The 24,556-nt window shown below is 31.0% G+C and overlaps 1 protein-coding gene across 1 annotated transcript in view; it reads right to left on the bottom strand.

Annotated features, from left to right (window-relative positions):
* Positions 1-269: 269 nt before the first annotated feature.
* Positions 270-24,556, bottom strand: part of LOC111624746 (protein zer-1 homolog) — a 74,559-nt gene continuing 50,272 nt past the window's right edge. Inside the window, exons 5-16 of the mRNA XM_023367683.1 lie at positions 24,100-24,162; positions 23,917-23,971; positions 22,386-22,439; positions 20,365-20,526; positions 20,204-20,294; positions 8,730-8,800; positions 8,606-8,653; positions 8,464-8,531; positions 1,040-1,237; positions 862-959; positions 658-784; positions 270-579 (exon numbers count right to left, since the gene is read on the bottom strand). Of these exons, the coding sequence (XP_023223451.1) occupies positions 531-579; positions 658-784; positions 862-959; positions 1,040-1,237; positions 8,464-8,531; positions 8,606-8,653; positions 8,730-8,800; positions 20,204-20,294; positions 20,365-20,526; positions 22,386-22,439; positions 23,917-23,971; positions 24,100-24,162 (1,084 nt within the window). The 3' untranslated portion in view covers positions 270-530. The remainder of the gene's footprint in view (positions 580-657; positions 785-861; positions 960-1,039; positions 1,238-8,463; positions 8,532-8,605; positions 8,654-8,729; positions 8,801-20,203; positions 20,295-20,364; positions 20,527-22,385; positions 22,440-23,916; positions 23,972-24,099; positions 24,163-24,556) is intronic.

Genomic DNA, 24,556 nt, shown 5'->3' on the forward strand with positions numbered 1-24,556 from the left:
CCTATAAGATATAGATACGTTCCAATTTATTAGGAATCCGATTTCTTACAAGTCGTTCCAATCACAGCCCGACACGTGTCAAGTTTACGGACTACGGCTGATTGAAAGGTTTTCTTCCATAAAATTAATCGATTCTACACTAATCCGACTCAACATTTCCAAAATACGTATATTTTTTCGTAGTTTTATAGAAATCGTAATTATAGGGACCGTAATTATAGGGGGGTCGACTGTAAATGTATAAGATATATATATATTATATATATAATATATATGTATATTTATTTATTTATCTCTTTACTTATATCATATTCTCATATTTTCCAAAAAGGTTGAATATAAATCAGTAATTCAATACACAAATGTAGTCATACTAAATGTGTATACATATATATTTATATATATTATATACTTTCTTGTTTTTCAAATCATATAACAAATGTTTCTTAGAGTTTTTGTATGTAAAGTACAATGAATTAATCAAACTTTTTGGGCAACAGATGCTAAATATAGCACAATAAAACTGTAAGTCAGCCTTGATTTTCAGGGAGATCATCCAACTTACCAAATTTTTCATACCTAAAAGAAAAATGACATCACATCATGACAGGTTGTTAAAAATTATACACACCTTTTATTTTTTAATTTTAAGTTTACCTTTCACACTGATCAATAGTAATTTGAGCTAGTTCTTTTATTCTGGCATATGGTTTGGGTCGAAGCAATAAGTCCTCCAACATTTGCAAACCACCTTCTTCTTTGAGAAGAGAGCAATACTTGTCAGCTAAAAATTTTCAAAAAAATTCATTTCAATGTATACTATTTTGAAATTCAAAATTGCATAGAACTGCTTATACTAACCATAGACTCTTGTCAAATTAGCCAGAGCCCAAACTGCCCAATGCTGTGCTTCAGGTGAATGATCAACATTCAGAAGACGTAGAATGGGTTCAAAAGATCTAAAATAATCATTTTATTTCATTAAAATTGAATAAATATTCAAACAGAAAGAAAAATTTCATATATAAAATATGTTTGCCTGTAATTAATGTTGCGTTTAGTATTAAGTTTCCAACGTTCAATTGCTTTCACCATCCTCCAAAGAACATCGGGACGCTGTACAGCTCTTATGTTATATGATATCCATGGTTCAGGACCATCTGACATAATATGAGAGAGTATTCCAGCAGCATTGTAACTTACTTCAATACCATCACTTGTGCTGTCTAATAACTCACTAAAATTATATATAAAAAGTAAATTTAGTTATTTCTGCCCTTATATTTATTTAAAATACACTAACTAAATAATTTTTGTGTATTCTGAAACCATGTATTCTTTTTTGTGTTTTTATCGTCACAACTAGGTGCATAGATAGACACTCGGCATTTCTACATCATCTTTATTTGGAATCTTCTATAGGCCGGTACATGTTTTGGGCATAAGCCCCTCATCTGTCGGCATGACTTCCAGGATTTCTTATAGATGGTGTTGACACATATACATTCCATTTAAAATCACTTATTTACAGTTAAAATTGTTTTACTGTTAAAATACCATTATAGTTTAAAATATATTTATAATTAAAAGTACTATTACATTTAAAGNAAATTTTAATTTGCAAAATTTAATAATATAGTTCATTAGAAAGAATGGTAATTATAGTCTACAGGTGATTTTTCTCTCAAGTTTTTTGAGAGACATGCCGTATATCTTCTGATAGACGCCTCCCGTGTTTAATTACTGAACTGGCTGACCTACCCATGCTTATTAACCTACAGTTATGTTCTAAAAAAAAATAAAGAAACAGAGTAAAGAGCAGATCAAAATGTACAGATATAGCAAAAGATAATTAATTAACAATCCCTTTTGCTAATTTTGGTCAACTGACTGGGATACAATGCACTCAAAAATGAAATTGGAAATTTCCAAGTTCCAGTTTCACCAGAGACTAGCATCTATTCAAGTCTTTGCTAAATAAATATCTAGCTGTTGACAGCCACTATACATTTTAACAATTCTATTCTGCAGTTTTTCCCTAATATACGTTATTCTATTTTTTGTGTACACAATCACTGTTCGATGTCATTTGCACTATATTTAGGAAAGGAGCGTTTTTTGGCAGGGGTGCTGTGTGAAGTGCAGTGTCAGGGTTTGGGCGTTCAGTTCAAATTCAGCAAGGAAACATGGCATCCACGTGTTGTATGATCTCAGTGTTCTTTGTTCATAAACTTGTATTGTTTCATGTATTGATTCATTCTACATTAAATTGAGTGAACTGTTACTGTTTATTATTATATATTAAGAAACTAAAGGACAGTAAGGCAATAATAATTGTTACTGTTTATGTTTAGTTGTATCTTTTGCCAGACATCATGAAGCTCATTGACATTTATTGGTCCATCGAGGCAGATCTGGTGTGGTTGACTACAGTTGACTAATGGAGACATCGGCTACTTCATCCTTTGAAATCCAACCGGATGTCTGGAAACTCAAGCAGTGAGTACCGTTTAATGTTTTATCGTGCAAAAATCAAAAGGATGATGTAGATAGTATAGTTACTCCAACATACTTTAACAAAAAATTGGTGACAATAACAGACATCGCAAGGTATTCACATTTTTCACCAGATGCTTGTCCTCTGGTGTTTAAAAACAAAACTATTTTATCTGGGCTGTTTGAATCATTCTTGTGTATTGTCAACAGTAAAGATGAATAGCAATAGAAAAAGCAAAGCTCTCTCTTGCATTCCAAATTGCAATTTCAAAGCCATATGGGAGCCTAATATAAGTTTTTGTCTATTCTCACATGAAAAACAGATGATTATTCGGAAATCAGAATTTGGAGAAGCTCAAAAATATAACAGAGAGAAAGAGTGGGTTCGACTGTTAAGAATTGGCAAAAAAGTTTCCCTGATTGTCCAGCTTTATATGAACAAGTTACACTGTCAATTTTAAAGGATTTTTCCTTAAAGTTTAAAATGCCAGTAATTTTGTGTGGGACACAGGGCCAGATTTAAGCATTTCAAAGCCCTAAGCTGAACTCTGTGTGAGGCCCCTTACCAACCCTTCATATTTTTATAAATCAATCATAAAAACAAAAGAATTAACATAAACATATTAACTACTTTTTATTTTGTATAGTATTTAAAGTATATTTTGTTGGTTTGTAAAAAAATTTTTATTACAAAATTTGACTTCATTTTTCTTTTTTGTAGAAATTTTTGAGGCCTCTTGAAACTCAAGGCCCTAAGCAAAAAGATAACATAGGTTACTTATAAAGATGGCCCTGATGGGACAGATGTCACAGCTAATGTTTTTTAACACAGAGCACAAATGTATAGAACAATCTCGCTCATTTGTTTCTATAATACCAAATGTAATGACAAGTCCGCTAGCAATAATTGTTCTCCTATAAAATTTCTTGATAAACAGCTACAAGTAGCATATATCATTATATTGAGCAGTAATATATGATTAATTTTATGTTGACTAGTTACAAGTGACCCAGTTAAAGTAGCCATTTTATAAAAATAAAGCACCTTCTATAGTTCATGAAAAATGCAAATAGTATGAACGGAGTGGAAGTTAAACTTCCAAAGTTGGAACTTCTGGTTTTTAGCAGCAAATACGATGAATGGCTCTTGTTCCATGACTTGTTCATGGCAACTGTTCATGGTAACTCCACATTATCAAGTGTCCAAAAACTCCAGTATTTGAAATGGTCAGTATGTCATGAAGTTACTCTATTGATCCAATCCATTCCTATCACTGATGGAAACTGTCAAGAAGTGTAGGACACCTTATTAAAACGATACAGTCATAATCATGAAATTATTGATTCTTACATTCAGAAGCTATTCAATCAACCCAGCATTACGCAAGAATCAGCCACAGCATTATGACACTTAATAGATACAACTAATGAGTGTGTTCGTGCACTTAATTTACTAAAGCTACCTGTACAACATTGAGAATATACAGTACAATAGAGTCCCAAAGAAAAATTGGATCATGAGCCTCGCAGGCAATGGGAACTCCAGGCCTGAAAATGAATCACTATTCTCACTAATTTAATAAATTAGTCACTTTTTTCAACTATTTCGGCAATATATCACTATTTCTCACTTTTTCTACCGTTATGGGCAACGACATTTTTATGATGCCAAGCTGTCATATGTTACTTCATTAATTAATGTTTAAATACTTAAATTGTGGTGCCCATAATGTCTTTCTCTTGTTGCACATTGAAAACTTCATGTTATTATATGACTTTTGAAGTCTGAAAAATGTTAGTTACATACTATCATAAATTTGAGAGCGCACAGTCTAATATTGACAAAAAGTGTTTTACTTTCCCAGCTTGTTATGTACATATGGGAAAAATATTGGAATTGTATCAAATTTGATCCTGTGAGTTTTTTACAAATCTTGGCATTTTGAGATCTCCTGAATCCAAAAATAGGGGAAAAATTCATGTGTGTTGGTGTCTATTTCATTTAATATTCCAGGAGAGGGTAATGATTAAGAAATCAAATTTAGTGTGGTAGCTTGTGTATAAAGGTAATTGATGTTATTAAATTTTGGTGGTTATAGATCGAGAAGTGGGATCACGTGTCATAACTTGATTGAAGTCAGACTTCATGAAGATTTTACTCATTACTAGCATTTATAATTTTATATAAAACTTGTCTCTACCCTCAAAATTAAACTATTTGCAGTTTTGTAATTATTAATAATATAAAAGTTATTTTTTTAAACAAAATCTTGTAACAAATGGTGCCACAAATTAATTTTAAATTCATTCTATTATGCCATCTTGTATTTTTGCTGGAGAAGTTATGCATTTCGTTTCTGGATTTTTTATTTAATAAAATGTCTTGTTTTAAGTTTTAATAATTCTGCGACTCTGAAAACTTTTTTCTAATTAATAATTTTAAGCAATTAAAAATTTTAATTTGCAAAATTTAATAATATAGTTCATTAGAAAGAATGGTAATTATAGTCTACAGGTGATTTTTCTCTCAAGTTTTTTGAGAGACATGCCGTATATCTTCTGATAGACGCCTCCCGTGTTTAATTACTGAACTGGCTGACCTACCCATGCTTATTAACCTACAGTTATGTTCTAAAAAAAAATAAAGAAACAGAGTAAAGAGCAGATCAAAATGTACAGATATAGCAAAAGATAATTAATTAACAATCCCTTTTGCTAATTTTGGTCAACTGACTGGGATACAATGCACTCAAAAATGAAATTGGAAATTTCCAAGTTCCAGTTTCACCAGAGACTAGCATCTATTCAAGTCTTTGCTGTAAGGCTGCATTTATGCAAACGTGAGAAAAGAGTAAAAACACGTAAAAATGAATTTATGCAATCACGACACTGTTTATGCAGAAGTGAGAAATGAAATTCATGTATAAACATGCAAAAAATGCACACACCCTGTGAGAGCATTAGATTCTAAAGCATGCTGCTGCAGCAAACAGTGCCAATAGCTGGAACTCGATTTGTGGTATTTTCTGGTCATAATTATGTATAAAGCAATCATAATTTGTAATTATTATTAGTTAATAATGAAAATAAGTTATTGTTCTTTAAACAAAAGAAAACGTTCTCAAACTAAATTATAACGTTAAATGAAACAAAACCATAACATAAAATAATATTCAGATTCTACTCCTTACAAATAATGTATATCATCGTGACCAACCAATTTTATTTCAGTCACTGTTTAGTAACTTTTTCCTTGCTAGGCGTTACTATTCTCACTTATTTTGAAGTCATTTTCTGTTCTGAGGCCTGTGTTTCAACTAAGCAACAGATATACAACTGCTTGCAGACAAAGGCATTTCATGGTATTTCACACTCCCCAGCAGCCCCTTACTTTGGGTCTTTGGAAAGCTGGAGTAAGGTCAGTGAAGTATCATCTAAAAGGGATATTAGGGCTCAACCAGCTAACCTACGAAGAGATGGAAATGCTGCTATATCAAATTGAAGCCTGTTTAAATTCCAGACAACTCATGGCACTTAGCAGTGGATACTCGGGCTTATTTTACTGCTGCTACTATAATTATTGTTGTTCCTACTGGTATTAAGATTTTTAAGGGAATCAGCAATTCCTGAGCCAGATCTCCCAAGCATCAAACCTAACTATCTTTCTCACTGGCAGCTAGGCTAACAGATGCTGCGACATTTCTGGAGACATTGGAAGCATGAATATCTTGCATGTCTACAATGACCTAAATGAGCAACCAAGAGAGAAAATATCAAGACTGGCAATTTAGTGCTATTCAAAGACAACAATCTACCACCCACTAAATGGAAGATGGCTAGAGTTTATGAACTTCATCTGGGAGAGGACAATTGTGTACAGGTTGTTACAGTCAAACTAGCATCTGGTCAACAACTCAAGTGACCTGTTGTGAAAATATGCCCCCTTCCTCTTGATTAACTATCAGTGACATTTTTCTTACAATCCCCTATTGAAATTGTTATTTCAAGGTAGGTGTCATTTGCACTATATTTAGGAAAAGAACATTTTTGGCAGGGGGCATGGTGTTGGGCGTTCAGTTCAAATTTAGCAAGGAAACATGGTGTCAATGTGTTGTATGATCTCAGTGTTCTTTGTTTAGAAACTTGTATTGATTCGTTCTGCATTAATCTGAGTGGACTATTACTGCTTATGTTTAGTTGTATCTTTTGCCAAACATTCCAAAGGTTCATTCCAAATTCTCTATACATTCATACATTTACATCAATATTTCTATACTTCGACACTCCTGTTTATTCAAAATATTACAACCAACAGAATTAAAAAAACAACTTTAATAAAATAGTTTAACATTGATATCTAAGTTGTATTTATATCTTCCATCTTATGTGCAGTTATTATTTGCTTATCTTGTATGTTTATTGATAATTTTTAAGAAATTTTTTACCTAAACCAAATTGTTATATAGAAATTATATATACGAGGCTTGTCCGAAAAGTAAGTACTGTTTTGGAAAAACTCACATAAAAAATCTTTTTTCAAAACAAAATTTATTTTTACATGAAAGAGCATGTCGGAAACTATTTTTCTATATAGTTACCACCATTGTTCAGACATTCATCATATCGGGAAACCAACTTGTCTATATCCTCTTCAAAGAAAGATGCCGCCAGTGAAGACAGCCACTGCTGAACATTGATTTGTGACAATATCATGCAAAACAGTTTTTGAAATTTGTGGAAACTCATCACAAAGCAATCTTATTGTGAACCGTCTGTTTTCAAGAATTTTCTCATTCACTTTTGCAACCAAACCATCATTGATAACAGAAGGCCGGCCACTCCGTGCTTCGTCATGAACATTGGTGCATCCAGCATTAAATTGTCGAACCCACTTTCTCACTATTCCATCACTCATTACATTTTCACCATAAATCTCTACAAGTTGACGATGAATTTCAACTGGCTTAACATTCTTTGCGTTCAAAAACCGTATTACAGAACGTACNTTTCGTTACGTATTTTACACCTGGACTGTAATTAATATGCCTACCGCTGACTAGAATCGTGAAAAATAACAGAATTTTTCAGCTTGCCTCTATAGCTAATCATTTATTCCTGGCTACGGGATGCTAAAAATAGAGATTGGACTTCTCCGGACTATGGCTATTTAAACACAAAATCTGTCCATCATTCGATCCAAAATTTTATGTTAGTTTGACGTCCATTGCTCTTTATTCGTTAGTCCACCTGAATCTTAATTCGAACGATTAGGGAAAGGAAGAACTTTCTGTTCCTATACATTATACGGGTTTATGTTAGAAGTTTTGTTAACAGATTAAAAAAATAACATTTCAGGAACAGATTTAATTCACGAAATAAAATATTTTTACGTTTTTTTCGAAGAAAATGACACCAATAAAAATGTATTTATGAAAAAGATTAATGTTTTCTTTGTAGCCATACGTGTTTGCTGACGTTGCCTGTTTCTGTGGCCAGCGAGGAAAATACTTTTTTAAAATTAAAATAAATAGAAACACATTTGAGGACATCCGTGACTTAGAATAGATTAAATGTATTTTCGACGTTGTCAATTGAACGGGAGTTTATAAATGTCTTTCATTTAAATTAATAACAAGTTTCGAAACCGCAACAGCCAGAAATTCGATTAGTATTTTCTTTTTGTCTAATCTTATTATTATGCAATTTAGATACAAAAATAAAACTCTAAAATGCAGAAAATGGGCCTAAATGTGTACTGTACGTAATTTAATGAAATTTCGACTAATCTTGTACAACATAAAGGATTTTTAAAAATCTTTTTTCGTCCTGTAGGCATTAAGAAGACCTTTTTATAAAGCCAAGTTCATTAATTTTCTAAAAATTCATTAAAGAAATCATTGCTGATTTTGTAAATTTTGTTAATTAATTAAATTACTTTTATTTGCATTAAAAACATTGGAAACTCACCTGAATACTGAAAGATATTCATCTTTCATTAATCGTGGCCTTAAATCTTTTACTTCAGCTACATTACCCTATGAAATATCATTAATTAGAAATTTCAGCCTAATACAATGTTCTTAAAAAATATATTGTAAATGTATCTTACTAATAATCCCATCATATTTCTTAATAATTCTGGTTTATCAGAAAAACTCTGTAATAAAGGATTAAGTATATTAAGAATCCAAACATAATACTAAAATTACATTTATTCAAAACTTTAAGTTTACCTGTAAACAACCTAAGAAAAGATCCATTCCTCTTCCGTCTAAAAATCTTTGACAATTAATAGGTGTTTCATCTAAAAAAATACAATTATTATAATGAATTATAAATATTTCATTATGTAGCTCAATTTGAATATTTATGTATTGAAAATTTTCATTAAATTTATATATAAAATGTACTAAGTTTAAGTATCTGACAATCCATATAAAAAATTTAATAATATGAATGAAATGTTGAAAAATAATAATGTGTATAATAGAAATTTGCTTATTTGCATTTGTATTGGGTTGTTTGGAAAGTAAATTTCGTTTTTGTGTCCCATCAAATATGGAAAACCGAAAGCAGCTGTAAGGAACCAAGCCCGAACGTTATTTTTATTTACTTTTATTTTGCTTATTATTCTATTTTTGTTTGGGGCTTATGTTTTGTTAGGACGAAGGTTTCCTCACTATTCACCTTAGTAAGTTAAAAATAGAAGAAAAACCAACTCACCGACAAAAGAAAAGCGCCATAGGAAAAACTCGCGCACACTTGCGCTTCCTGAGCGGAAAAAAGTAAGTCCGCACCGAGAAAAGGGGGGGAAGACCCCACAAGCACGAATTAGGGACTCGCTAAACCTTAAAGAATAAAAACGTCCCGAAAATTGTGAAAAAGAATAATGTAAAAGGTTAACGAGTAATTGTCGTAAATAGGCTGCCAGAGAAACGAAAAAAGTTTATTGTTAGCGTTAAGTATGTAAATGAGGAGAGTGATCTCATTCAGAATTGTGACGTCACCTCACACTATAAATTCCGAGTCTCAAGTGAAGATGAACGAGGTGAATTCCTGATAGCGACGAGCTTTGGTGAGCTTAGTAGCAGTGAACGAGAGAGGTGTCCGATAGGATCAAATAGTTCCAAGGCGATTTTGAAGTTATTCGATTTATGGATCGACGATTATAGAAAGTCTTGAGAGTTTGAGGAAATAGGTTCCTAGTATATTGAGGTGACGATTAGGATCTTTAATTTATAAGAATTATTGTTTATAAGTTAATTCTTTGATTTTGTCGAATTCCAAAGGGGAATAGAATTAAGTTAGAAATAGATTGATTTGAGTTTGTCGGATTGATTCTTGTTGAATTTCATTGAATAAATTATTGTTTGATTTTTACTAAATACTGTATATAGTTTATTACTAGAAGTTTAATTAAATATTTGATTTTGTTATTGACAAACTTTGTCATTATTTAATTCGGTGCACGCTTAAAGTCCAGGCCTGGCACACTAACGCGAATCCGCGTAAAGTACCCGTTAGGGAACGGCTATTTCCGGCACACAGTAGTGTCGATAATCGTTGGAAAGTCGGAAAAATAATATAGTACTTTACACAGCATTTTTGACATATTTTGCTTTTTATTACTGAAAAGGTAAGAATACTATTCAAGCAAGGAAAAAAGTGTGTAACATGTATGGAGATGTGTTGACAGAATGACAATGACAATGCCAAAACTGGTTCGCAGAATTTCGTTCCAGCAATTTTGATATTGAATATGCACCATGTTCTGGAAAGCCAGTTGAAGCTGATGAAGACAAAATAAAGGTATTGATTGAAGTAAACCACCAAATAACAACACAAGAATTTGCTAAGAGATTAAATTTGTCAAATTCAACCATTTATGATCACTTGTAATGACTTGGTTTTGTTTCAATATATGGAATTCACATGTTCTTAAAGAATGTGATTTGCTTCTCAAACATAAAAAAATGATCCATTTTTGAAGCAAATCATTACTGGAAATAAAAAATGGATTGTTTATGACAATGTCAAATGCAAGTGATCATGCAGTAGAAGAGATGAGCAGGCTCAAAGCACTTTAAAAGCAGATATTCATAAAAAAAAGTGACAACTCTGTTTGGTGGAATTTTAAGCGAAATGTTTTTTTTTTGAGCTTCTACCAGGCAATTTCACAATTGATTTGGAAGTGTGCTGCCATCAACTGGACAAATTGAGTGATACCATCAAACAGAAAAGGCCAGAATTGATCAACAAAAAAGGTATAGTGTTTCACCATGATAATGCCAGACCCTACACAAGTTTGGTAACTCATCAGGAGCTGTGGCAGCTTGGATGGGATGTGCTACCACACCCACCATATTTGCCATATCTGGCAACCCTTGGATTATTACTTGTTCCAATTTTAACAAAATTTTTTAAATGGTAAAACATTTACTTAAAATGAGGATGTCAAAAGTCACTTGAATCAGTTTTTTGTAAACAAAGATCAGAATTTTTATGAGCATGAAATCATGCTACTACCAGAAAGATGGCAAAAGGTATACCAGAAAGATGACAAAATACCTTTTCAATAAAATATTTATGTATTATAAGAAACTTTCTTTTTTCCATGAAAAAAATGAAATTACTTTCCAAACAACCCAATAACAAACAACATAAATCATGTTTAATCTCTTTACATACATTAAAAAAATGTTTCTACACTGAGTGGTATTATTCATTGTAAAAATCATTTATGTGAATGTTTTAGTGAAGAAAATTGCTGGAATGAATCATTAAAAAAACTCAATTATTACATTGTGCTTGAATATCTACATTTTGATAATTTCACTTGAATAATGATCTCTGGTGTAGCAATTACTTGAATACTAATTTGAGAAAACACTCAAATGTTTCTCAAGTACTGTTTGACTAAATCTACTAATCCATGTTATTCAATTTATCATATTCAAAGTCTAAATATGGAAGTCTTTTTAAATTTTGAATTTGATTTTTTTCTAAATTAAGCCACTAAATATATTCCTATTATATTATAAAAATAGACTTTTAAATCTATCTTTTGATTTTCTTGAGATTAAAATTTCCAATCTGTATAATGGACAATTTAAAGGAACACAGCATATTGTACTTTTATGCATCATGTAATTCTAATTTAAGTAAGTATCTGTTAAAGAATACTAAACTAAAGCAAGTGTCAATATTGCAAACTATGTATGAATTGGCAACATCTGTGCAAGACCACTAGAAACAAGAAGAGACCTGTTTTCAGTTGTGTGCCAAGTTATGGATGTGTGAACAAGTCCATGTATAGTCTTAGATTAAAATTTAATTCTAAGTTAAAGGATTGCCTCATCATTGTTCTAACAACGGTTATGGACCCAGGAATGGAAAATTAAGAATCGAAGACTATGATTACAGGAATTAAAAGGAAATAGAATTACAAAGCCTACAAATGAAAAATGGCAAGTCAACTAACTATATGAATTTGAATAAAATCACTGTGTAAAGAAAACGTCAATACATGGAAAATACAGATGAAGGCTTTTCTGATCAAAAACAATTTGTGGGAAAGAAAATCTTAAATCATGTCAGCAGAAAAAGAAAGCAACCAGAAATTATACTTGGAGATGAAAGTACAATGAAGGCGGCAGAACAATGGGACACACAGCAGACTCAAAGGCATCGTGTGATGTAATTCTCACCATAAGCCCAGCAGAATTAAAACAGACAAAAGGATGTGAAATCTCACATAAAATATGGAATAAGCTAAATGAAACTTTTGAATCAAAAGGTCCTGCAAGAAAGGCTATGATACTAAAGAAATTAATTTTCAAGAAAATGAGGGAAGGAGATAACATGACAGATCATTTAAGAGACTTTTTCAATATAGTAGATAAATTTAAAGAAATGGAAATCTCCATAAATAAAGAACTATTAACTGTACAACTACTATACAGTATACCAGACTCGTTCAAACAATTTCGAATCACTATCGAAACATAAGAGAAACTTCTTTCGCCGGATCAAATAAAACTGAATAATAGAAGAGTATGAGGTGCGAAAATGAAATGATGATATGGATGACTCGAAGAATTCGGGTGTGCTGTATTTGCTTATATATACAGGATCCTGTTACTTAATCCTGTATATATAAGCAAACGGATAAACAATCAGAAAATAAGAGGCCATTCAAATTCAAATGCCATAACTGTGGAAAGATAGGCCATAAGATGAGAGAATGCTGGGACAGAAACAAGTGAAAACCAAATAGAGATATGACTACAAGCCTAACAACATGAAAACACAAGTCATATAATGCTAATATTACGGCAAATGAAGGGAAAGAAAATCTTAAATGATGTCTAGACTCAGGTGCTTCATCCCACATGTGCAATGATAAAGCACGATTTTCTAACATTAAAACATCCCACCTAAGTGAATTAAACTTGGCCAACTCATCTACAACAGAAATCAAAGGAAGTGGTGATGTAATAAGTGAAACAAAGGGAGGATTTCAAGCCAAATTACAGAACACACTCTTCGTACCAGAACTAAGGACCAACTTACTGTCAGTTGGGATGATAACTGATCATGGATTCAGATTCCAAAAGAATCGGGCAACTATTATGGATCTGAAAACCAAAAGCACACATATGCAAGCGTTTAAAGGAGGAGGACTATACAATGTGAAAGAGAGGTGGGAGGAATCTAAACTTTGAAACAAATGTTAATGAAATGAAAAGGTGGCACGAACATTTAGGTCACTTAAATGAAAGAGACCTATGGCACATGGCCAACGACCTAAAGGTCAAAGAACTAAATATAAGACAAAAAGAAGAACTCAACCCCTGTGAGATCTGCATAAGAGAAAAACAAACCAGATCACCATTTCAAAAAAAAAAAACAAAAAACAAAAACTGCAGAGAAATATTAGAACTGATTCATACCAACATTTGTGGACCAATAAAAACCAAATCATTGAGTGGATTGAAATATTTCATCATGTTTATTGATGATCACTCTAGATGGTGTGAAATATATTTCACGAAAAACAAAAGTGAAGCTCTCAAGAAATTCAAAACATACTTAGCCTTTGTAGAAAATAAAACAGGAAGAAAGGTAAAGGCAATAAGAAGTGACAATGAAACTGAGTATACTAATAAAAAATTTCAAAACTTCCTGAAACACAAAGGGATTAGGCATGAGATAACAGCCTGATACACAACAACAAAACGGCATTGCAGAGAGAAGAAATAGAACATTAATGGAAATGGAAAGATATATGCTTCTCCAAGCAGGATTGAGAGAATGCTTTTGGGCAGAGGCTGCATATACTGCATCATATTAGAAATAGTTGTCCATCAAAGAGCCTGAAAGGTGACATACCTTTCAAATTATGGATCGGTAGAATGTCAACAATCAAATATTTTAGGACATTTGGTCAAATGGCATTCACATTAAAAAAGAAACCAGGAAAAAGAAAATTTCACGAGAAATTCACCAATTGCATATCTAGCAAAACAAAAGAATATCGTCTATGGAACACAAAGACAAAAAGAGTTATAACAAGCAGAATTATCAAATTTATCAATGAATTCTCAAACAATTCAAGGGACAATATCAAAATGACTGAAGATGACAGATCCCACAGAAGAGAAAGACTCAATAATAAAGAAGTGGAATTAGATATCCTTGAACCTATTAAAGAACAATTACAACACAAAGAAAATACTTCATCCGAAAATGAAAACAAAATTAACAAAAGTAAAAACGAACAGAATAATGAACTGGTAAGAGCAAGTGGGAGACCATAAATTACTCAAACAGGACAGAGGGGGAGACCCAGAAAATAATATAGAATGAAAACCATAGAATCTGCCACAATTGGTGAAAAGATAGTCGAGGACAATGTAGAGCCCTTGACATATAAAAAAGCCACGTATGAGACTCAGCACTACATAATTTATTTACATAATTAAATCATAACATAACCTTCTAACTATACCATCTTGTTGGATAACTGTCAACTTTTGCACCTGGGAGTTAATTGTTTGTTAAGTTCTCAGCAGCTAAGTGATGCTTTTTCATAACCTCCTGACCTATTGTCTCGAGCTCATCAGTTGAATATAACAAGAAACTGACAAAGTTGGCAGTTGTCAGCCATTCTTCCAAAAGTGCAGTTGTCACACAGTTTTACAGTTTACTAAGGAAGTTTACAAGAAGGTGAAAGAGACCTATGGCACATGGCCAACGACCTAAAGGTCAAAGGACTAAATATAAGACGAAAAGAAGAACTCAACCGCTGTGAGATCTGCATAAGAGAAAAACAAACCAGATCACCATTTCAAAAAAAAAAGTGACAGTTTAAAAAAGTGTCACTAAGGTAAACAAGAAGGTGAAAGAGCCTCTGGCTCTTTCACCTTCTTGTTTCACATCACGTTCCTAGGACCTGTTTCTGAACTTCTTGGAGTAAGGTTCACATGTCAGAAAAACAGTATTACCCTAGACCAGGAAAGATATGTTGAAAAACTTCTAGAAAGGTTTAATATGCTAGAGGCAAAGGATATTACTACACCAATGGAGTGTAGACCAGATTTAAAAACAGAAGCTAATAACTCNCTTAGTGACACTTTTTTAGGAAATTTCGTAGGTGATCAGGAAAGTTCACTAAGGTAAACAAGAAGGTGAAAGAGCCTCTGGCTCTTTCACCTTCTGGCTCTTTCACCTTCAAGATGCAATCAAGAAGGTGAAAGAGCCAGAGGCTCTTTCACCTTCTTGTTTACCTTAGTGAACTTTCCTGATCACCTACGAAATTAGTGAGTGCCATCCTTGGATTAACATCATCGCCGAATACCTTATAGGACTATCTTGTCTCTTTTCCCCAGCAAACTTTCTGACTCTGGTCAACAAGGTTGCTCCAGCCTATGGAAATCCACTGTTACATCAGGTATCTATCACTGCATGTCTTTTTGTAAACTATCTCTCTCTCAGAATTCGTTAAGGCATGGATACAATTATATATCCCCTTTATCAATTAGACCCCAAGGGTATATGTATTTTTCTTTAAATTTTTTCCTAAATGAACTAGGTTGTTTCATTATCCTAGTCTCTGCGTGAGTCACTTCCAGTGCGCTGTCTCTCACTCCATCCCGTCCAATCGCCCACATACATGGCCACTCGCGTGACCAAATCAACATGCCCGTCTTGGCTTCCGTGTCAATCAGGACATGGTGTCAGTTCTGAAAGGGCATCAAAAAGATGCAATCAAATGATTCAGCCAGATAGCAGGCTGCCATGGAGGAAAAAATGGAATCCCTGAAAAAACATAATGTATGGAACTTAACAAAACCATCAGTAGGGGTGACAACTATCAAATGCAAGTGGGTCTACAAAGTTAAGGAAAACAACCACACAGGGACAAAGAAATACAAAGCACAATTAGTGGAAAAGTGTTTGTACAACAAAGATTCATAGATTTCAACAAAATTTATTCTCCATATTGATTTTGACACAATAAGATTGCTAACAGCCTTAGCAATAAGCAAAGATTGGCTTTTGGACCAATATGATGTCAGCATATTTAAATATGCTGACATCATATTGCTGACATGCTGACATATCATATGCTGACATATCATATGCTGACATCATTAAATAAGTCAGCATATCTACATAGTAAATTGACCAAAGAGATATATCTGGAACAACCAGAGGGATTTCGAAGAAAGGGCAAAGAACACATACTGTAAACTTAACAAAGCAATCTATGGTCTTAAACAAAGTGGACAATGCTGAAACAATCACCTGGAAAAATGCTTGAGAGAATCTGACTTTAAGAGAATCATGATTGATTCATGCATATATAAACTGACAAGAAAGGAAGGAATGATGATATAGCAGTATATGTAGATGACATCCTGGTAATTTCACAAAATAGACACATGAGAAAATTGGCACAAAAACTTCTAAATAAACATTTTGACATCAAGTTCCTAGGACCTGTTTCTGAACTTCTTGGAGTAAGGTTCACATGTCAGAAAAACAGTATTACCCTAGACCAGGAAAGATATGTTGAAAAACTTCTAGAAAGGTTTAATATGCTAGAGGCAAAGGATATTACTACACCAATGGAGTGTAGACCAGATTTAAAAACAGAAGCTAATAACTCAGATGAGAACTTACCTTACAGAGAGCTTACAGGCGGATTAATGTATATATCGCAGAAAACAAGGCCAGACAGCACATTTGCAGCTAACAAACTTGCACAATACTGCAACAAATACTCAAGAAAACATTCAAACACAGCTAAAAGAATATTACATTATTTGAAATCAACAAGACGACTAGGAATAAAGTACACAAGATCTAAAAACCTTTTCCCATACTCAGGTGCAGACTGGGAAATGGATGAAGAAAACTGTAAAAGCACAACTGGACATATCATATTAAGTTGTTCAAACAGTAAGTTCATTTTTTTTACCACTAGAGGGATTAGTCGTATTTTTCCCGCCATTTTCATTCTAAACCGTATTATCATTATATATTTTGACAGCTAGCATTTTAAGACTTATTTGTAAAAAATTTTGTTTCATTTCATGCAATTGTTTATTTTTTGTCCCATCAAATATGGAAGATTGGAAGCAGCATTTTTGGCATATTTTGCTCTTTTGTTACTGAAAAGGTAAGAATACTGTTCAAGCAAGAAAAAAATTGTGTGACATGTATGGAGAAGATGTATTGACAGAACAATGGTGCCAAAAGTGGTTTGCAAAATTTCGTACTGGCAATTTTCATATTGAAGATGCATCACGTTCTGGAAAGCCAGTTAAAGCTGATAAAGACAAAATAAAGGCAGTGATTGAAGCAAACCGCTGAATAACAAGAGAAATCGCTAACAGATTAAATTTGTCCAATTCAACCGTTTATGACCACTTGAAACAACTTGGTTTCGTTTCAAAGCTTGATATATGGGTTCCACATGTTCTTAAAGAGAGATGCTCTCTTTGGTGGGATTTTAAGGAAATTTTTTTTTGGAGCTTTTACCAGATAATTTAACAATTGATTCGAAAGTGTACTGCCATCGAGAAAACAAATTGAGTAATATCATCAAACAGAAAAGGTGGCCAGAATTGATCAACAAAACAGGTTTAGTGTTTTACCACGATAATGTCAAATTTCACACACAAGTTTGGTAACTCGTCAGAAACTGTTATAACTTAGATGGGACATACTATCACACCAACCATATTCACCAGATCGAGCACACTCAGATTACTACTTGTTGTGGTCTATACAAATTTTTTTTTAACTGTAAGACATTTACTTGAAATGGCAATGTCAAAAATCACTTGGGTCAGTTTTTTGTAAGCAACGATCAAAATTTTTATGAATGTGAAATCATGCTACTACCAGAAACGATGACAACAGGTATTTGACCAAAATGGTTGATATATAATTCAATAAAATATTTATTTATTATAAAAATATTGTGTTTTTTTCCACAGAAAAAACAAACTTACTTTCTGAACAACCCAATATTTATGGCAGGAGGACCTGTGGCCTGGAAGAGCACCAAACAATCTGTAATGGTTCTCAGTACAATGGAAGCTGAATATATATCTGTATCAACATGTTCAAGAGATATAACCTGAATGAGAGAAATGCTTAAACAGTTAGATCAGCATGAATTACTGGAAAAACCCACTATTGTCAAATGCAACAACCAAGCAGCAATAGGACATGCCAAAAGTTATGTGATAAACGGTAGGACCAAACATATAGCCATAAAGTATCATTTTATTTGAGAGAAGGTCACTGATGGAAAGTATGAATAAAGTATATGGACTCTAAGAGCAACACTGCTGACATCTTCACAAAACCACTCAGGACCAACCTTTTCTTATTCACCATAAACATATAACTAATGAAGAGATCACTAGGGAATACTAAACTAAAGCAAGTGTTGATATCACAAACTGTGCATGAACTAGCAACACCCACACAAGACTGCTAGAAACAAGAGACCCGTTTTCAGTTGTGCAGCAAGTTATGGGTGTGTGAACAAGTCCATGTATAGTCTTAGATTAAAGTTTAATTCTAAGTTAAAGGACTGCCTCATCATTGTTCTAACAGTATCATCCTGTCTATATTTTATATCTGTATGTAAAATGACTTGTGGTATATACTTCCTAATATTATTTTGACATAAGGCATTCTTATATAACATTTAATTTTTATATATTTATCTAAAGCTCTCAATAACTTGCCTTTTAGACTTTTAACTTTAACTGAATTTTATATTTCTGCAATGTAAGTATTAGACAAAATAATTTCACTACCTGCACACAGACTCAAACTAAAATTAAAACAATGCTGCATATGCTCAGAGAATAATTTATTCTTAATACCTTTTTTGTCTACAAGGCATAATAATAACAAGTCAAGTCTTAAAAATAAATTTAACTGTCATTCAAATAATAATTACTTAATTATTGAAACCATTCAATTACTAATTGCTTGATTATGAAAATCAATCACTTGATCAAGCTCAACATTATACAGTTTCAAGTTACTCAAAATCAGAAGATGACATTTTTTCTAATTGTTTTAAAAGAATTAGTTTAAAAGTTTGAAAATAAAACCATTTAATCTGTTTATGTTTAAAATTCTCATAAATAAAAAATTATTTTGAAACAAAAAAAATTTATTAATTAATCTATTATACTTTTGTTAGATTAAGAAATAACTTACAAATTTCTTTATATTCAATATCAAATTTAAATCTTTGTGCAACAATTACCAATGTAGTATCAATTTCAGTGTTTCAAATAAATCTCATTATATTTTAAGTAATCAACTGCATGTAGAAACAGAGTTTTAGTTATAAGTTTTATTTATTGAAAAAAAATCATGAATTTGATTGTTATTGATTCATTAAAGTCTACAAACATAGCTGGCCAATTGAATAACATGGTAGATGATTTTCAAATTTAAAAAACCATACTCCATTTTGGCATAAAGTCAATATTATATCAATTTAATCTAAATAAATTATAAGAAAGAAATTGATTAAATTGAAAATCTTCATCATACATTAAGTTCAGTACATGAAATTACTGTACTTAAAAAAATATTTTCAACAAATAAAATTATTTTTAAAAATAATTTCTTTTTCACTTTGAGTTACATTAAAGTTCACTTCTATCAATGATAATACATGAATAAGTTATAATATCCACATTAGTAATAGTCTTAAAAGATATGTTCTGTGATCTGTTACTAGAAAAATTTCACAATATTACTGGATTATTGTATAAACAAGTAAAACAGCAAAGCCATTCTTGGGACAAGACTCTGTCTCAGAGAGTGTGAGCAATGCATGCACAAATTTCTCACTCATGCCTGTTTGTATAAACAGTCTCAGCATTTTGTATTTTATTTTGACCTGGTTCTTGGTCCATTGACTACCCACAAATCTGGTTTATTTTGTGTGTGCAAGATTTGGGCACCAAATACTCTGTGCCAAATCCAAATTGCAACTGCTGACATGTACTCCTTCACATCTCTAAGATGTGCGTGCAGCCATTGACAACAGCGCAATTTTAGAGATGAGACATAGTCTCGTCAATAATGATATTTGAATAGTGCAATACATAATCAAATAAATCATTATACATATATATAAACATAAAATTTTAATAACCTGTAACATTCCACATTGTACTCCAAGCTGTTTCCATTACTTCATCACAGTTGTGACGATTCAATCTATTTTCAATTAAGCGGAGCATTATCTAAAAATAAATTTTATTGTTTACTCTAATAAAACCAGGAAAAAAAAATTATATATACAAATATCCTTACTGTTATAGCACCTCTATCACCTACTAATTGTTTTTGTATACCATCTACTTGACATGCTACACTATTAAGTAGATAGATTCCAATTCTTTGAACAAAATCATCTTGATCTTCCTGGGAGACTATATGGAGTAAAATATCTACTAATCTTTCGTAGTCAAATAACTGAAAAAGTCAATATAAAATAACTATAAATTTTCTTTTCCTAACTATAAACTGTAAATTTCTATAATTAAAGAAATAATAATAAATTTTATTATTCTAAATAAAAGCCACTTTTCTCAGATAATATATTAGAAAAGGAATATAATTAATTCACTAATTTATTTCATTTTGAAAAATTAAATATTTTAGTTAGAAAATTAGCTTTCTTCTAATTAAAGTTTTAAAATTTTCAAAGTAAGGTTGAAAAAATAAAGGAATTTCCATTGAAAATTTATATGCTAGATTCAAATTGTCCACTTTTTATGTACCTGCTTAAGTTTTTTAAGACAATCAGTAAAAGTGAAATCTACATATACCAGAAGTGTATAAACACTTCTGGTATATGTAGTAACTGAGTAATATAGACATGTTTAATACAATTAATGCTACATATTTTAAACACTTTCAAAGAATTATATTTTTGTTATTTAATTAAACCTGTATTGTAAATGGATTAGTATGTTTAAGATAATTTTATATCATATATTCAAATAATTGATTGTAATAATAAGGAATCTTCTATTTTTCTAATATAATGGTCAATGTAATGTAATGTTTAAAAAGTCAAGCATAATTTTTAAATGATAGATATATTTTTATGAAAGTAATCTATTTTTATAACTGCTCAACTGCTTACAGAATATACAGATATCCCTCATATAACATGGCATTTCTACAATATGGTTTTGCTCTAACACAGTTTGAGAATTAGAGACATTCTTGTATGAAACATCATAATTTTTAAGTACAAACACGTTTCTTTATTCAAGAAAGATGCATATTGTCTCATATTTGCTCATGGACTTTAAAATACCAAAATTTTCAATGTAGTTTCATGCTGTTCACTTTGTTTTTTTTTTTTTAATGAGAACTGATTGCAAAGTTTTCTTCTTGTCCTAGCTTCCTATTCTAGTCTTCCTATAAACCTTGTGTCACTGTCATTAGTGACAGTGCTCTAAATAAACCCAAAAGACTGTTACCATGTTTTGTTTTCATAGATTAAATTAAAATCTAGTACATAAAAAGATTAAATTTTTAAAGATCTTAAGAGACCTCAGGCAAATGCAAGCAAATGAAAATATCAGGCTTTATGAAAAAGTAGAGAAAAATCAAGATGTTGCCAATACTTCAGGTTAAGGTCAACAGGAAAGCTCAGATAATGATGATATTCTGAAACATTCTTGTTTAATGGTGTTCAGCAATAAAGATAAAATTAATGTTAACATGCAATATTTTTGATTGCAATTGTTAGTTAATTATTGATTGCTTTAATAAACATATTTCTCTTAGTTATGAAAAAAATATATTTTATTTTCCCTAACTTTTGGAAACTGACTCTTAAGTTTTGTACTAGTCCTTTTTTTCATATAGCATGGATTTGCATAACACTGCACTTTTTAGAACATAACTACCAAACATCTGTTATATGAGGGATATCTGTATATATGTTATCAATTGTTGGCATCATTATAGCTATCTGGTAATAATTCTCTATAACTGATGATTTCCAGCCAATGGATGATAAATACTGTACTTTATAAATTTACAAATATCTATGTTAAATATTAGTTTATAGTGTTAATAATTATATGTTCCCAAATATAAAATATTTTAAGTGGTTTTAAAATTCCTGTCCAAATTTTATTCCAATTATAAAATCATTATTTGAGGTTTTGTTATAATTTCACTAATTTTCAATTACATAAGAAAAATTTAAGAAAGCTCTAGCTTTTATCTAGAAACACACAATCAAATATAGCTAGTTCTGTAGAAATTAATTTATATAATCATGATTTGAGTGTTACCTGTAAGTTACTTACCACATCTTGGGGAATTTTAAAATGAATGAGAGTCAAACAACCATTTCGAAGCATCTAAGAAAAAAATAAACAAGCATTTGTGATTTATAATTTGAAAAAATATTCTCTATTTATATGCACTTATAATAATAAAAAGAAAAAGTGATAGAATAAATAAAATTGGTGAGAAAATTATTAACTATTGTGACAAATGGATCTCTGTATTTAATATATCATAATACAGTAGCCTCTTGTTATATTGCTCATTTGGATATATCATACCTTTTTTGGTCTTCCAAATATAAAAGCACTTATCCAATAATTTTTTAAAAAATTGGTTGCCATTGAATTTCTATTGGTAAAGAAATATTACCACATTCCAATTGCTGATCTTGAATCTACAATTATATGAAATACAACCCACTAAAAAGCAACTTGGCATGAAGATAGAAAATAGATACATTGTTATATTGCACATATATATCAATAAAATAGTTTGTCTAACATGAATGATATAATAAAGAGCTACTATGTATTACTTAAAGGTTAAAAATTAACAACAATTAAAATTTTCAAATATAAGAATATGGAATAATTGGATTCAATGACAATTTAAGAACAATCTCTTTAAATTATAATGTTTTCTGTTTAAATGTAATATATATACAGTAATACTTCGACTTATGTGAACCCGGAGTTACGCGATTTTCAAATCTTGCCGATTCGTCTTTTGTTTGAGCACCACACAACTCTCGATTACTCACTCCCCCCACACTATTGTTCAGATTACATATTCGGATGTGTCGTGCGGAATCGATGCAGAGCTACAATTTATTTTGTGTTATTTATTACTGTGTTTGTTATATCTACGGAACCTTCAGAGACTCTATGTGGTGATTTCTTGTAACCGTGAACTAATCAAAAGAAGAGATAAGATTAACAAGAACATTTATTAGCTTACATACATCCCACTTCGATTTTACACGAATTGTGAAATTATACCCCGACTTACGTGAATATCGCTTGGTCCCACCTATCGCATAAGTTCAGGGTATCACTGTACTTTAGTTTTATTGTTAAAAAATATTGTTTATATTGAAAACTACATATTAATACTTATTAAAATACATTTTAGTTTTAATTCTTTTTTTTAAATTTTCCTTTAAGATGACTCTTTTACACAAATGAAATAATATACAGTAGTACACTAATAGTATGCTAAATATTTCTGTCAACAATATATATAGATATTATTTTCAGTTCCATACATATAAACACATTTTTCATAAAAGTGGAGGCACATCATTTTTACTTTCACTTAAAACATGTAAAAATATTCAGTTTCTTTATTCTCAATATATAACTAGTCAAAACACTTTAATTTTCTAGAAATTATCACATCCACAGATGACATGATTACTAGTCAATCAACAACTTCATTTTACCCAGATGCATTTTAAAAATTACAATATCTCCCTTCTTAGTGAGTTTTTTCTGATTCTTTCATTTTTGTTTAATTTTCTTTTTATATAAACAAAATTGAAAAACTTACTGTTGTGTCATCACGATGAGCACACATGGCATCCAACAGTGCTTTGATTATTCTTCTATTAAATGAAAAAAACAGTAAATTTAGCTATGTTCTAAGTTAAAATTCAAATGCTTTATTTAAAATAATAATAATAAGTTTTAAACTTTTAACATGCATAAAATATCAAGTGAATTGCATACTAACCTCTTAATTTTAATATTAAAATTGTTTTTTTCTTCTCCTTTAACTATATAAAATAGAGATGCACTACAAATAAAATACCATTAATTAAAATGAGTGCAGATTAAAACAGATTTAAAAAATTTTTTAAATAAAAATTACAATCAAATATTACTGAAATATATTTTAACGCTACACCTAAAAAAATGATTTTGTAAATAATCTTTATTTTTATTACAATTTTAACCATTAGAAAGAAATGAATAAAAAATGATAAGAAAATTCTAATAACTTTGTTTTTGTATTAATTTATAGTGAAGATAGTTACAACACAGTAAATATATAGGGTGGTCCGATTATTATGAAGACTAAACTGCAATTAAATAACTAAATTTTTATCATGTTTCCACTAATTTTTGTAAAGAAAAATTACATGAATTATATTTACAAATACAGTTAACTAACTTTTGAGCTACTAATA

The sequence above is a fragment of the Centruroides sculpturatus genome, unplaced genomic scaffold (assembly GCF_000671375.1).
Source record: "Centruroides sculpturatus isolate CEXI.00-Female unplaced genomic scaffold, Cexi_2.0 scaffold197, whole genome shotgun sequence".
Classification (NCBI taxonomy): domain Eukaryota; kingdom Metazoa; phylum Arthropoda; class Arachnida; order Scorpiones; family Buthidae; genus Centruroides; species Centruroides sculpturatus.